The sequence below is a fragment of the Watersipora subatra genome, chromosome 2 (genome assembly GCF_963576615.1).
Source record: "Watersipora subatra chromosome 2, tzWatSuba1.1, whole genome shotgun sequence".
In the NCBI taxonomy this organism is placed as follows: Eukaryota; Metazoa; Bryozoa; class Gymnolaemata; order Cheilostomatida; family Watersiporidae; genus Watersipora; species Watersipora subatra.
In genome coordinates, this window is record NC_088709.1 from 45,388,867 (window position 1) to 45,404,394 (window position 15,528).

At 36.0% G+C, this 15,528-nt stretch overlaps 1 protein-coding gene across 1 annotated transcript; it reads right to left on the minus strand.

Moving 5' to 3' along the window:
* Nucleotides 1-3,734: 3,734 nt before the first annotated feature.
* Nucleotides 3,735-13,951, minus strand: LOC137388868 (frizzled-5-like). Its single transcript, XM_068075340.1, has 4 exons — nt 13,714-13,951; nt 12,396-13,013; nt 9,265-9,399; nt 3,735-5,191 (listed from the first exon to the last, which is right to left on the minus strand). Exons 2-4 carry the CDS (start codon nt 12,943-12,945, stop codon nt 4,059-4,061), a joined length of 1,818 nt encoding a protein of 605 aa, XP_067931441.1. The 5' UTR covers nt 12,946-13,013; nt 13,714-13,951; the 3' UTR covers nt 3,735-4,058.
* Nucleotides 13,952-15,528: the final 1,577 nt, after the last annotated feature.

Consider the following 15,528-nt stretch of genomic DNA (forward strand, 5'->3'; position numbering starts at 1 on the left):
AACATGATCTTGATCTCTAGTTTTCATTGAGAATGATGACCAATCGGCTTTCCATTAATGTCTTGCAAAGTATGTCTAGTCTGCAAAACCTGTTACCATATAGATTACACTGGCAACCAAGTTTCAAAGAATTTTGGCTCACCGAACCAAATTAGCTATGTGCTGTCGAGTTTTTTGTGCCAAATCCAAACATCGCCATAGGAAATCAAGAGGATTTTGGTTAGCAGGCTGAAGGAGGTTGTCCAACTCCAAGGTTATCGCAACTCTAAACCTGCTGCAGGGAAAGTACCATTTTTTCTGGCAAGTGAAAAAGACTAGGGAGACACAACTGTTCTGCTGGTGCAAGATGGTAAACTCTTGGGAAGAACAAGCCAAATTGGTGCAATACACAAGATTTCTGACTTAGTCACATATTGAGGATGATACTTGCCAGTGCATCGTAATGCTGATACAATTTACAATATTGTGAAGGATTTTACTGTGCCACCTTCACTTACTTTATCTACAAGCCAAGTAAATAAAGAAAACTGACTTGTTATCAGAGCATAAACATATATTTACAGAATAAATATATTTGCATCATCATAACAGTGGTCAAAGCATGCATACATAAATAATAAACAAGTACTAATGCACAATGTCTATCATATGCTGGGAACTGCGATGCTCTGCCTGCTTCTCTAAAACGCTCTTCCTTTTATAATCTTCTCATCATTTGGCTTCTCTTGCAGTTTATGCTTCCCGCCGTAACGCTTTATTCTTCGTTCTGCCTATGTGACCCATGGACTGCTGAGTCATCTTTGCCCTCTCTCGTCGGCCAGACCGCTGAGCATAAGGGAGAGGCTCGGCCCGGCAACCAATCATCACGCCGGCACCGGCTTCGTTCGCGATGCTTTTCCATCACAATATTGTCAACATAGTGACTTATGAAAGATGACGCTCGTTGGTGCATTGTACATGTAAATTCTGGTACTAGTGTAGACGAGGTAGTGCTAGCTAAGTATTGCTTGTAAAAAGATGCAGAGGATGTTGTAATTTGTTTTGTATTGTGTATAAAAATAAATATAATCATACATCCAAAAGCATTTATACCCCAGAGGGCAGGCCTTAGAAAGTTCAAGGAGGTAAAGCTGATGTGTCAACTATTATGATTTGCAGTTAGTAGCAAACAGGCCCTGCCCTCAACACTTGATTACATAAATTCTAGTCCTATTATACACATCTAATGGCTACACGTAAACACAAAGGAGATAAATAAGGATATACATTGTATTGTTTATACCAGTTCACATCAAAAAGGCTGATTGACTCTCAGTTTTGAGATATAGCAATTTTAAAAGTATGGGTTTTATGACAAACTACAGCAGTAAACCGGGCTTCAAATACAAGATTCGACACGAGTAGGCAATCATTCCTACATATCAGATGCACACTAGTACCAAACACACAATAATTGTAGTCCTGCTAACTCATTGGTTATTTATTTTAGATTATTAATAATGTTATTTTAATTAGAATTATTATCATTGATAATATTAATAAGAGGAGAAAACAATTGCGGACAATAAAATATGAGGTGGTTACATCAACGTAAGTATTCACCTTCTTGCTTAGGCTCCCTAACTCAAAAATGAATGAGTAAAGTAAAGCAACATACACCCGTGTATCTAATGACCCGACTTTGCTATTGTCCTTCACCTTTACAGAGTTTAGTGAAAAGTAAATTACATGAATGGCGCGTCAACTTTTTGTGGTACACATTACGGAAATTTTGTTTTGGTGATACAGTACGGGTGATGGAAGAGCAAGATAGAGCTTGAGAGGAGAGTGTCATATCCTCTTTTTATATCTATTGCCTAGTTCTACCTGTCCTTCTTTACCTCTTACTGCCGCCGTACCTACCGACCTGTACATTGTGCCTTTCATGGTAAACTCTTTTGACATCAGTGCCAATGTACAGCAGCAATCTAGGTTGCTCTTGACGGAACAGTTCAAAATAATTCAATTAAGACTAGCAGCGAATGAGTATTTTGTAACATCGTAGGGTCAAACTCTCCAGTTTTATGGCTCTATCCTGGTACACGAGATTCGCTGGCAGTTTTGTGTACAAGTTACAGGCCTTATTACCGCAGTAATTTTATAGGTTCATATCATTTACATCTGTTTTATGCGTTATAATTATGTGTGCAGATGTTTACTCAATCATGTTTCCAACTGTCTAAGTATTTTGCTTGCCTACTAAGAGTTATCTTATCTCATGGTACCCTTCAGTAATTACTTTGAGGCTAAACAGGTGATTGCTGTAATGCAAAATTCATCACACCGGACACCTTCAGTTACGTGGAAGCAAATGTATGTTGGTTGATAGGGCAATTTTGGTGTATTTTATCTTAATTCACTTTTTGTGTGAATCACATACATTCGTAATTAACAGATAGCCTGTTCGAACAAATACAAGCCTGTTCAATTACTTCTATAACACAGCATTGTCCTGACTAAATATAACCTCAACTGAATATCGTCTGAAATAGGCAGAGTATTGAAAAAGATGATATAAACTCAAAACCATATGATTACATAAGTTATTTTAATGCCCTGTTAGCTCTCAGAACCCAAGCTATTCGTTGAAAGAAAGAAATGGTTTGTAATCATAGCCGCAATGTAATCAGTTGCGTAAGTGCTTCAGGAGTGCATACTTTAACCGATGTAATGAATATGGCCACAATTAAGCTATTTTATAGAAATGTAACCGTTTGACCTAACAGTTTCAAATCCAGTGCAACGCAGATTTTTCATTCCAAAAACTATCGCTATAGCTAGACACACAAATGACAGACCAACAACAAACACTGAAATTTGTATAACTTATATACGTAGCCGATTATTTTTATTTTGTTGTCATATTCTCTTATATGGTAAGCTAACAAGGAAGAAACCAAATCAAAAGTCGGCCAACTGCTGTTTTTTTGACAAATTGTGCCTCACAATTTATTCAAGCATAGTGAGGCCGAATCTTGAATACGCCTGTCAGGTTTCGTCACTATGTAATAAATCCTTAATAGATAACCTAGAAACTATCCAGAAGCCTGCTATTAGATGGATTTTTAGACTAAGGCAATTAAAAAGTTTCATTAGCTGTATGAAAAAGCATGCTATATATACACTTAAGGCTCGTCGACACGAGCTAGATAAAAAAATAAGTGTGGTTGAATCTGGTCAATATGACATTGATTATGATTGAATGATTATTTCTCTTTTAATAAATCATATTCTCCTTGAAAAGGTATTGTCGCTTCTCATTTAGCTTGGACCAATTCAAGTTCTCATTTTATAATAAAATTGGAATTTATTAGATGGAATGGTGCAAGCATCATCATAGTATATTGCAAATAATTTCTTGTTTCATTCTAGTGAAAGAAAAAAGTAGGCCATAAACGCAAATCTTTTTTTTTGATTTATTCATTTTATTCAAGTAAATATCTATGTAGTGGTCATTAGTGTTTCTGGTACTTATATAAATGTAAAAATTTGTTGGTTTCTTATCAGAAACACCCTGAAACTAAAAGGGTAACCATAGATCTTTAAATGCTTGTTTTTGCAATAGACAAATGAACTATTTTATGAATCAACAGGTTCCAAGTTGCTGTCGGCCTGACAGTTTTGATATTGATATGTTAGGAATTAACTGAAAATGCCTCCCATCTTTAACCACTATTGTTGCTCTGTTGCATCACTGTTACGCCATGGAGTACTTGAATTGTTGACATATATTAACAGTTGATTAGGCAGCTCTTCAGCAGAGAGCAAGTTCCAACTTGCTGTATATAAAATAGTATAAGAATAGTATTAAATACCTTGTGAAAAACACTGGCAATTCATACATTGAGAATATTTTAAAATGACAATCTCAAAATGCAATTCTGTTATAAGAGCTTGAATAAAACAGCAGAGAAATTCTTAAAATACTATAAAACTGCTGTGAAAAAGTTAGTGTAGTCAATGGAAGAGTATTCAGTTAGTTTTATCAGAGGAAAGATAACTCCCACACTGGGTGTAACTTATACATGACTAGGAGTATGACTTGGAACAGTATAAGTACTTCCTTTGTTGCTAGCGAGTGGAGCTGAAGAGGGAGCCAGCATTGTTGTTGTTGTGTAAGTAACTGTCGCATACTTATTTTTGTCGGCTGCTGTTCGGCAGCAGGCACATTTCGGCGAAATATTTCTCCAGGAGGTGAGAGTTTTTCCAGACCATACCCAAAAGCCCGAAGTAATACCAACTGCTAAACACATGAAGTATTTGAGCATGTACACTGAGTACTCTGGTTTGGCACTTGAATTGTCACACGGGCACGTAATAGTTCTGTCCCATTCGGCTCTATAATGTTGCTCATAGAAATGGCACGCTATCACAATCGTTGCAGGAACAGTGTACAATACAGAAAAAATGCCGATTCTTATCATCAGCTTTTCTAACTTTTCTGTTCTAGGATGACCCTGCTGCCGGATCGCATCTCTTATTCGGAAAAGGCTGACGAAGCCGGCAACTAAAAAGGAAGTACCAAGCAGAAGATACAGTATAAGCGGCCCTAAAACAAATCCTCGTAGATTAGTCATGTTTTGGTTTCCAACGTAACATATCCCTGCGACATGGTCGCCGTCGATGTTGTTGGTAGCTATGATCGCAATGGCCTTAATAGATGGCACTAGCCAGGCGATGAGATGGAAGTACTGTGAATAGCTAGAAATTGCTTCTTGACCCCATTTGAGGCCTGCGGCAAGAAACCAGGTGAAGGTCAGAATCACCCACCATATGGAAGAAGCCATACCAAAAAAATAGACTAAGAGAAACACAGTTGTGCAAACAGCAGGGCCTGTTGTTTCATATCTAATAAGTTCGCCATCGCATGCTACAGCCTCGTGTCCAATAATAAGACGAATGATGTAACCAATGGAGACCATGAGGTAACACCCGCTGAGGAATATGATTGGTCTCTCCGGATACTCAAACCTCTGCATGTCTATAAAGAAGGTGATGACTGTGAGAAGAGTTGATACACAGCAGAGGATGCTCCACGAACCGATCCAGAATACTGCGAACTTTCTTGCTTCATCTGTAAAATAAGCTCCATGGCAGCCCATGGCGCAGTTGGATATTCCTGCTGTGCTGACTTCATTATAGTAGCGTGACTCTACAAACAAAATTAATATCTTACATACATCTGCACATTTTACCCAACATTGACTATTTCTGATGTAAGTATTTTAAATAACATTCTTTTTTCTGATGGCAATTGTGATGTCATTAATTAAAAGTGCGTCTTATCGCCCTTTACTTTATATTCTATTTTTAAATAATCCATCTGTAAAATTGAACTTACACCAAAGTTTAGTATTTTTTTATCAGTATTTTATTGTCAATCGCGAGTGTTTATGATATTTGAGGTGATCTGATTGTCAGGATGTTTCCAATCCATCGTTTTTTTACGTCATCAAGCCGTTTGCACATGCGCTCGTTCACAAAAAATCCGCCAAATTTGTAGAAACCATCGTTTTTCTTTTATTTACTAGTACTTTTTGGTGTTGTTTTGATACTATAATAAAATAAATTGCAAACGAAAGCATCGTTTTCAATTATTTATTGCAAAATCCTTATGCTTTAACGATAAAATTGTTTATAAAGATGACCGACAAAGATAAATTACGTCACAAAAAACCCAAGTTTAAAATCAACAAAGCTTGGTCATAGCTAAAACACTCAGATCAAGCAAAATTTTATTATGCTGCAAAAAGCATTAAAGTTGCAAAGAGGCCGATATAATACAGACGTGTAACGCATCAACTTGAACGCAATAGCCGATATTAACCAATGATAACAACTAGTCATGTCATTTGGCATGTACTTATTTTTTAAGCATTTGAATCGCGATAAAGTTTGAATGTTTTAAATTTGTAAATGTTAAAAAGTTTTGAATGTTTTAACCTTGAAACATTTCGACGGTCAGATCACCTCAAACAAAAAGTAATCACAAATGATAGAAAATACCGACCGACACTTTCTGATAAATCTACTAAAAAATCATGTACAACTTCATCTTTAAGTAGATGCTTACGTATTTCATGAACATCACTGTGCAAATGATGATTAATAGTCCACACAGTTTATTGCTGTGTTCTTAATATGGCTAACACCACTGTTTATGTTCTACATATTGCAGCTATTAGGTTATCAATTACTGGATAAGTAGATCATGCTAGTGAACTAACTAATTAATGCACTAATATGTTAGCGTGTTAGTGCATTAATGCTTTATTGAACTGATGCATTACATGGCTAGTACATTAGTGAGCTAAATACTAATGTGCTATTTTATTAACTCTTCCCCTATTACCGTGAGCCGACCGCCGTCAGCAATCACCTATCAGCAATCACCTATCAGCAATCGCGGTAATAGAAGTTCAAACTGTCAGCCGATGATTCGGCTAGTCAATAGAGTTTCACTTTTCTTTTTATTACGAAGCCTACGCATTAGCTAGACCAATCAAGTTTTGTCTCCAACGAAACAACCTTGTTAACAATCATGTGCAACTTATCAAATTATTTTTGCTAAACATATCCATTTTCTTCAATTTTGCTACCAGGAAGACCAGATAACTGCCATCGTGGCAAATTCACCAAGTTCGTTCAATGCAACGGAACCATCAAAAATTTTGCGAGAGTGGATTACACTAAGCTTATTTATAGTTTTCTTGGAAAAAATTTTGTTCTTGCTATGACGTATGTTACATTAAAACAATATATGCATTGATTCTCGAGATGTTGCATAAATACTAGCGGTATATTAAACTTTCAAAAATCAATTTAAATTAATTGGGTCAGAATAGCGAATTTAGCGCAGTGGTGAAAAAGTTAAGGCTCCCGTTTGCTAATGCATTAGTGTGCTAATGCATTAGTGTGCTAATACATTAGTGTGATAATGCATTAGTGTGCTAATGCATTAGTGTGATAATGCATTAGTGTGCTAATGCATTAGTGTTTTAATGCATTAGTGTGCTAATGCATTAGTGTGCTAATGCATTAGTGTGCTAATACATTAGTGTGCTAATGCATTAGTGTGCTAACGCATTAGTGTGCTAATGCATTAGTGTGCTAATACATTAGTGTGCTAATGCATTAGTGTGCTAATGCATTAGTGTGCTAATGCATTAGTGTGATAATGCATTAGTGTGCTAATGTATTAGTGTGTTAATGCATCAGTGTGCTAATGCATTAGTGTGCTAATGTATTAGTGTGCTAATGCATTAGTGTGCTAATGCATTAGTGTGCTAATGCATTAGTGTGCTAACGCATTAGTGTGCTAATGCATCAGTTTGTTAATATAATAATTAGTTTATTGGTGTGCTAATGCGCAAGAAGCAGTGCAAACATCTGTTATCTAAAAAGCTTCTTAGATACAATGACAAACATAAAGAAGGTATAAAAATAGGCAACTTAGTTATATAAGTTTTAATCTATGGTAATTTGTTGATAGGTGTCGTTAAACGCATATATAAATTAGGCAACTCCAGTGTGCCTTTTATTACAATATGCAAGCTGCTCCAGTCTGACCTTTAACTGAATATTAAAACTCAGTCTATTTGACAACCTTAGAGTCTAATTAACTCTGATGTTATTTATCAATATTTTATATAAAAAAACAAAATTGACGAAGAAGCCAAAAAGAACAAAAAAAGTATATAGGTGCAAAGTTCATGTTTATTTCGTTTGGAAAATAACATACCTAGTGAGTTTGTCTAATACACTAGAAAGATTTTATAGAACATAGCAATTGGAATGTTATGATAAAAAACATATTAATTTTATACACCTTTGGGTTTTACTTTTTTCTTGCAACTTATAATAATAGTTTTAACATAAAAAAGGTGAAAAGAGTAGCTTAAAATTGGCAACAAAAATTTTTTTTTATTATTCAATTAGGACTAAATAAAATTTAGACTTTCCTTCTTTTTGATCAATAATAGTTTCAAGAGAGAACAGCTGATGAATGTTCACAGTGTAGTTATATCAAGACGCTGTGGAGGGGGTCATAAGCATTTTTGTGTAAACGCAATAATGCTGTCTGCCGTCACAGCAGAATGCCGTCAAATTGAGACATACTGGTAGAAATGAAAGTTGGTATTTAAAACAAAGCTGTTTTATTTTTCCATCACTTAGTATGACTCAGTGTGAGGGGCTCATCAAATTTGGCAGCAGTTTTGAGCCTACATATTATATGAGTCCGGTATTTTTGGGGACACAACAGACATCTGTGCAAAAATTCTGACTGTTATTTTAACACCTAATAGCCTTTACAAGTTGAAAACAAAGTTGAATTAACAAAGCCATTAAGTTAGCATCACAAAAACTGGCTAGCTTGAATCACCATGTTAAACTAGCCTGAAAACGTGTAGCCTGTGTACCACAATACACTTTCCTAGATTGTTTAAAAGCAACTTACTTTTAAACAATCTAGCAGATGTCACCTCTATGAAATAGCAGAATTGTCTCAAACAATTCTATTATTTTATAGGTGAACAATTTTGTATGCCGCAACTCAATTAAGTTAGAAGAAACACGTTTAGGTACTGGTGACAGGTACTAGTGACAGGTACTAGTGACAGGCACTAGTGACAGGTACTAGTGACAGGCACTAGTGACAGGCACTAGTGACAGGTACTGGTGACAGGTACTAGTGACAGGTACTAGTGACAGGTACTAGTAACAGGTACTAGTGACAGGTACTAGTGACAGGTACTAGTGACAGGTATTAGTGGCAAGTACTGATGACGGGTACTGGTGACAGGTACTGGTGACAGGTGCTAGTGGCAGGTACTAGTGACAGGTACTAGTGACAGGTACTAGTGACAGGTACTAGTGACAGGTACTAATGACAGGTACTAGTGACAGTTACTGGTGGCAAGTACTAGTGACAGTTACTAGTGACAACAGGTCCTGGTGAAAAGTACTCGTGACAGGTACTGCTGACAGGTACTAGTGGCAGATACTGATGGCGGGTACTGGTGACAGGTACTGGGGACAGGTACTAGTGACAAGTACTGGTGACAGGTACTGGTGACAGGTGCTAGTGGCAGGTATGCAAGCAGACATGGTTAGCTTCTGGTGGCATAACATTCTCAGCATTCAAGATTTACTTGAAGTTGAAAAAATAGCAGTACTTTTTCATAAACCTTTTGCTGAAAAATAGCATAAGAGTTTAGAGGGTACCTTTCTCCAAGTATAGAAGTGGACTCCAGCAGGCACATTTCTTGTTGCAGGTCGGTACTCTAGATATCGCATTAGAGAGTCCGTCTATGTTTAAGATGTCAGGAAATTCCTTGTTTAGGTTCTTTAGATCAAAGTCTACATGGAAACAGACATTTTCTAACATGCTATGGGTTGATAAACACTGTAAATATTTCATACATCCACAAGAGCTCACGGAGTGGGAAGCTAAGGATAGTTTGTCAGAGTAAAACGATTTTCTGCCATGTCTTGAAAAGGCTGTTGATCACGCTGTGACAATGACATTGCGTGTTACTTTAACGGAGAGCAGACATGCAATGTATTTGCCTCTTACTATGGTGTGAGATAATAAAGCGGTTCTCCAATTTAAGATCATGCAATTATCTTTAGTTTTGTGAAACTCCCTTCTCAGGTTTAATTGATTCAGTCATAGTTGTTTGGCTGACCAATAACGGGTTTATGAGAGCACGTGCTTCAGCTGCTTAGCTAGTGGAAAGGCTTTAATGAACTTGCCAGAGCACAGGCTTTGACTAGACTTCTAGAACGCAGATTTTGATGAAATTGATAGACCATAGGCTTCAACTGAATTATTAAAACACAGGCTTTAATATAATTGCTAGCTCAACAAAGCTTCTAGAGCGCAAGTTTCCACTAGATTTCTAGAGCACAGAATTTGATGAAATTGATAGACCACAGGCTTCAACTAAACTAATCTGCAACTTGGCAGCTGAGAGCATCTCAAAAACAAGTATAATCATATTAAACATAACTGACTGATCTGGATATTCAGTTACAATACGCATGTTTATCATTTGAACTTTGAAATGATTGTAAATGTTCCTTTAGTATTATGTTCCTCTACATATTCCAAGCTATCGCCTTCACACGCTCAATATACTGTCCAAGGTCTTCCAACTGTTTCAGAGCTTATTAAATATTATAAAAAAGCCAAGTGTCAAAAGGGTCCAGGCATGTCAAAGGTATATGGTTTCCATCTGACACAAAAATGAAACACCCAGTTTCTCTAGAGTAGTGACACTATAGTGGTAAGCCAAATGAATGACTGATTAAAATATTCAGGGGATGTGTGAAGGCGCTATGAGATCACATTCGTACATTTTGAAAAGAATACTTTGTAAATATATTTCTATCTGCCTTTTGCAATTTATATTATTGTTATTACTAGTACCCTGGCATTCTGGAGTGCTATGAAAGATCGGCAAGTGTAACAACTATACATAACTCATCGAGAAATAACTCATCAAGAAATAACATAAAGAGCTTCCCTGTATGTTAAAAAAATATACATGTATGCTCAAATTTCACATCATATTGTGAAAAAATTTGCATGTAGAGGAGGTCATAAGTTTAAAGGAAGTCATAAGCTGAGTTTTTAAAGTGCCTGTTAAAATATATATATATTGTATGACTGTCAGCACTAGATGAGTTTTAACTAGTACTTGTTACAACTTAAATAGCTTGCACAATATTGAATGGTGGTATAACCAAGAAAAACATTAATTAACTTATAACAAGCAACAGTATTTTAACATAATAATCTGTAATAAAATATAACCATAATTGTTAAAAGTTGGGAGTAAAAAGTGGATGTAACTTTTTTGGATGTAACCTTTTCGGATATAACCTTTTTGTTAATCTCAAAATGTGGCTTTGAAAAGAATGAAAGACAAATGCAGCTCTTATTATAATAAAGATTATGTTTTCGTATTATTATTATTATTGCAAATATTGACATGCTAAATATATGATAAATTACGTATTAGACAGCTACAACCAAGTCATTGATACTTTATACTTCTGTAAACACAAATTGAAAATTTAAATAAATTATGCAAAAATACCCAAAAAAATCCAATCAAAATGTCATCAATTACTAACAAGAAGTATTGTGGGCTATGCTGAAAGCCTCTGGTATCTCATATCAATTAATAAACAAAACATTTTTTTTAAATGTCATTGATTGCTGCATTTCGAATCAACACCCAGCTGACAAAACACTATTTATAGTGCCAGTCTGTTTATGTGAGCCCTGGCTGTATTAGGAGCAATTGTTTTTAATGCATCTCGCAGGATTAGAAAAACAAATGAATTGACTAACCCTCGCTGAGGGGACAGTTAAACTGTGACACAGCGGAGGGTCAGTCTGGAACAAAGGCTGAGCTTACGAAATATTTTGAGTAGAGAAGATAATTCTCACCAATTAAAAGATAAAGGCGACTGGCAGCTGGGTTGGGTAGAAACTTTGTAATTAGAGGGAGTAATAGCCAAGTCATTTAGTACAAAACAAAAGAAATTATAGATTGTATGAGTGCAGGAATGTATCATACGTTATTAAAAGATTTCTGTTTTAGAGAGTTCTTAATAAACATAATTTTAGTAAGAAATTTAAGGACAAAGTCTATGAGTGTATTAGTTTAACTAGTTCCACTTTATATTTTGACCAGTAATCATAAAGAAATACACGTATAATATATAGAAATATTATACATATAGAAATATAAATAGTTTGTTATTTTATGCTTACTTCCAAAAGCGATTGTACTACTAAACATACATAGGATCTGTTTTACTGCGTAGCAAACCAGAATTGAAAGTTTAAAAAATTTGCTTTCCTGATAAGTTTTTGTGTATATATACTTGTTATATTATCCAATTTTTTAAAAACGCGTTCTCAATTTATTGCTGGTTTGTTTTTATCAACTTTTTGTTTTATGATTGCGTTACAACGAAGAATAAATTTTTTGATAACTGTGGAAAGATTACAAGATCGATTAATTTTAGTCAAAGGCACTCTCGGTTGAATTTTCATAAAATCTGACTGAGTATGAAAATGTGATAGCAACATTTAGCATTTCAGCATATTAAAGTATTTTCATTCGTATTAAAGCTCAAACATACCCTTGAACATTCTCTATCTTTGATAAAAAGACTAACAGCTTTAAAATTTCCATGATTTGTACCTTCATACTGGAACTCAATTTCCTCAATTTCAATGTGAGATGTTCAAAAAGTTCTCAACAATTTTCACACGTTTTAAATAGAAATTGAACCATTTCAAAGAGATACTAATAATTTAGAAAGAATCAAAATACCTGGAAATAGGTCTGAGGCTATGCCACCCGGTTTCGAAGGTGCATCTGGTTTGCCCGGTAAAGAAGGCGGCAGAGATACGAGAGGCTTTTCCGTCGTCTGCGTTGAGGATGAATTAAAATCCATACAGAGATTCTCGCTGTCTCCGTATTCAGGCAAGTCTTCACACCTCATTCTTTCTGGCCACACAAACCCATATTGTTGCATCAGCGGAGCACAGCCCGACTTTGCTCTTTCGCAAACGCTCCGACACGCTGGCAAGTTCTTCTGGTAGTTATCCACACAAATGGGTGTGTAAATGCTGCATAGAAAGAACTGCAAGTCTGCAGAGCACTGAATTTCAACGAGAGGCCAAAACTGGTGAACCTCTAAGCCAGCTTCCTCTTGGTTGTCGTGATTAAACTGGTTTGGCATGTACGTTTCATTGTAGCCGATGCCCTTACACATGGGAATCGTAATTTCTTCACATTGTCTTGGAGAAAATCTGTCACTTCCTTCTAGTGTAATCGGGAGGATGAAGATGGACAACAGCAAAACTGTCTTTTTAGCCATTTTCACTAACTGTCAGCATGAGCTGTAGCGAGAGAGGGGCAGGAGTTAGGGCGAGGGTCTGTAGTGCTCTGGAATATATGGATTGATTTGCTAAGTAGCACTCAATTACAAGTAGAGGTAATCAGATTTGTACAGACGTGATCAATAGTAATACATTTTCTCGGATTTATGACGCAAAAACTAACGCCATTTGTATTTTACAGCAATCGATGTTTTTGAAACAAGCTGCCAGTCTCCATGTTAATACCAAAGATGAGCTAAAATAATTATTACTAAAATGGTCGAGGCAAAAAATGAATAAAATCAAAAATAGCTAAAATCTAAAATGGTCAAGAATTTAATGACCAAAGCCTAAAATGGTCTAGAGCAGAAAATATTAAACTCATTTTTGGTCACCTTGAAAAGACCAAAATCTTCGCAATCTGGATGGATCCAAAACTAAAATGGTTGAGGCAGGAAATGACCAAGTTCTAAAATGGTCGAGACTGTACAGTTGGTAAGGCCTATTCCGATCAACTCCAAAAACTATCGATACCTAAAAAGGTTCAAACTGGTCAACATCTGAACTTTTAGAAATAGCCTTCAGAGTTTTAGCTCATAAACAGTAATGACATTGTAATGAAACTATTTACCAAGTAGAATTCTATGATATAATCACCTGCAGGTTAAAAATGAAACAAGCGCTTTGGCAGTGTCTAGCATTTACACTAACACATTCAACGGCTGAACATAGTTTTACTATACTGCATTCCTTATCATTCTACTCACCTCTTTGTATCCGTAGCGGTGCTCGTGCTGCGTGAGAGCTAAATGCAGATCCGGTGGTCAGTGAATACTCGTCTGTTGACAGCTATACGTTATTTACTACACGACAGCGGGCTATATTCAATGTATGTCAGCATTAGGTTTAAATTAATCCATAGACAAATTTGTTTAGGTTTTGACGAAACAAACACTAGAACGCACTCAAGGCAGGCGCAGGATTTGCTGAGCCTAGTGTCAGAGTCGTAGCCTGATATGTGCCAAGTATAAATTATACACGAGAGAATATCGAATAGCGACGAGAGGATGTGAAGAGCCAATGGGCAGCAGCTAGCCTGAGCAGGCATAGATATACTGCAAGCACTTGAATCTAAGGGCAGCCAATGGCGAGGCTAGGCAGGTACTCTCAGCTATTATGCACACAAGTGTCAGCCTTCTGCTTTGACACTTTTGCATTATTCATTTCTGTCACAGTTGAAGATTATAATTAAACTTGCAGGCTATACTGTCTGCTCTGAACACTGCCGTTCCACTCTTATGCAATATTCCCATTGATCTGATGTGAAATTTGAGGCTGGTGTTTTGCCCTCTCCGCAAGAAGAATAAAAAACTGAAGCTATTTTTCATGTCAGTTGTCATCCAAGATACTTCATCAGACCATTAATAAGCAAAGATGACAATATAGTGAAGATGACAATATGCAGCAAGTGCTTGTCTAACATGCATTTACCATATGAGTAAGACCGTACTCATGGAATAACACCAAACTAAATACCATCGGAAGTTTTCTGGATTATAAATAGCTCTACTCAGTTGGCAAGATTTTATCTTACTGGTTGGCAGTCAGCCAATTTGCTGACTTTCCAACTTTTAAATTGTTTCCAGCAGTCTAGTGTGCTGCAGAAATCATTAGGCGGACGATAAAACAGACAGAGATAATAGCGATATGCACAATTATTCAGACTGGCCGAAAGGCTGTCAATTGGTGCAGGTGTTAGAGTGTTAGACTAGCAGGCTGGATGTCACGAGGTTGATCCCCACACGAGGCAATGTTTCATCCTAACTTCTAGCCGTAGATTCAACCAGACGGATAGACGAACAATACTTCTATTATAGCCAAGATTACATTGGAAAGTTCCCCATGATTATTCATAAAAAGCTGACTTCATATCTGGTATTTTAATATGAATCACAGATCCACTGGCAACTTTTGGAGACCAATCCTTGGGTTGGTCTCAAACATGTGTTTGTCATCAAAAAGTTAAAAAAGTAAATGCATAAACACCCAGTAGAATTTAGCTGAACTTTTTGACAGCGCAGAAGAGAGCTGTGCTGGTTATACTCCATCTTGGCCAAACCGTTACATTATAACAAACTATATAACCGTTACAATATAACAAACTATATAACCGTTACAATATAACAAACTATATAACCGTTACAATATAACAAACTATATAACCGTTACATTATAACAAACTATATAACCATTACATTATAACAAACTATATAACCGTTACATTATAACAAACTATATAACCGTTACATTATAACAAACTATATAACCGTTACATTATAACAAACTATATAACTGTTACATTATAACAAACTATATAACCGTTACAATATAACAAACTATATAACCGTTACAATATAACTATAACTATTATTATTATTATTATAATTATATTAATCAAAAGAATACTTGTATTTTTGTTGTTGCATACAGGCTTTATTATACCTTTAGACATCTTTGAATGGAAATCATTTGATTTGATCACTCAAGCCTTGGTTTTTGCCTTGCATGTTCATTAGTTATGC

Bases quoted from the DNA above. Each gene is read 5' to 3' on its own strand.
- LOC137388868 (XM_068075340.1), bottom strand. From the start codon at position 12,945: ATGGCTAAAAAGACAGTTTTGCTGTTGTCCATCTTCATCCTCCCGATT. The intron at 9,400-12,395 runs GTATTTTGATTC...GTTTCCATGTAG, and splicing joins AGCCTCAGACCTATTTCCAG to ACTTTGATCTAAAGAACCTA. The intron at 5,192-9,264 runs GTACCCTCTAAA...TTTTGTTTGTAG, and splicing joins ACTTCTATACTTGGAGAAAG to AGTCACGCTACTATAATGAA.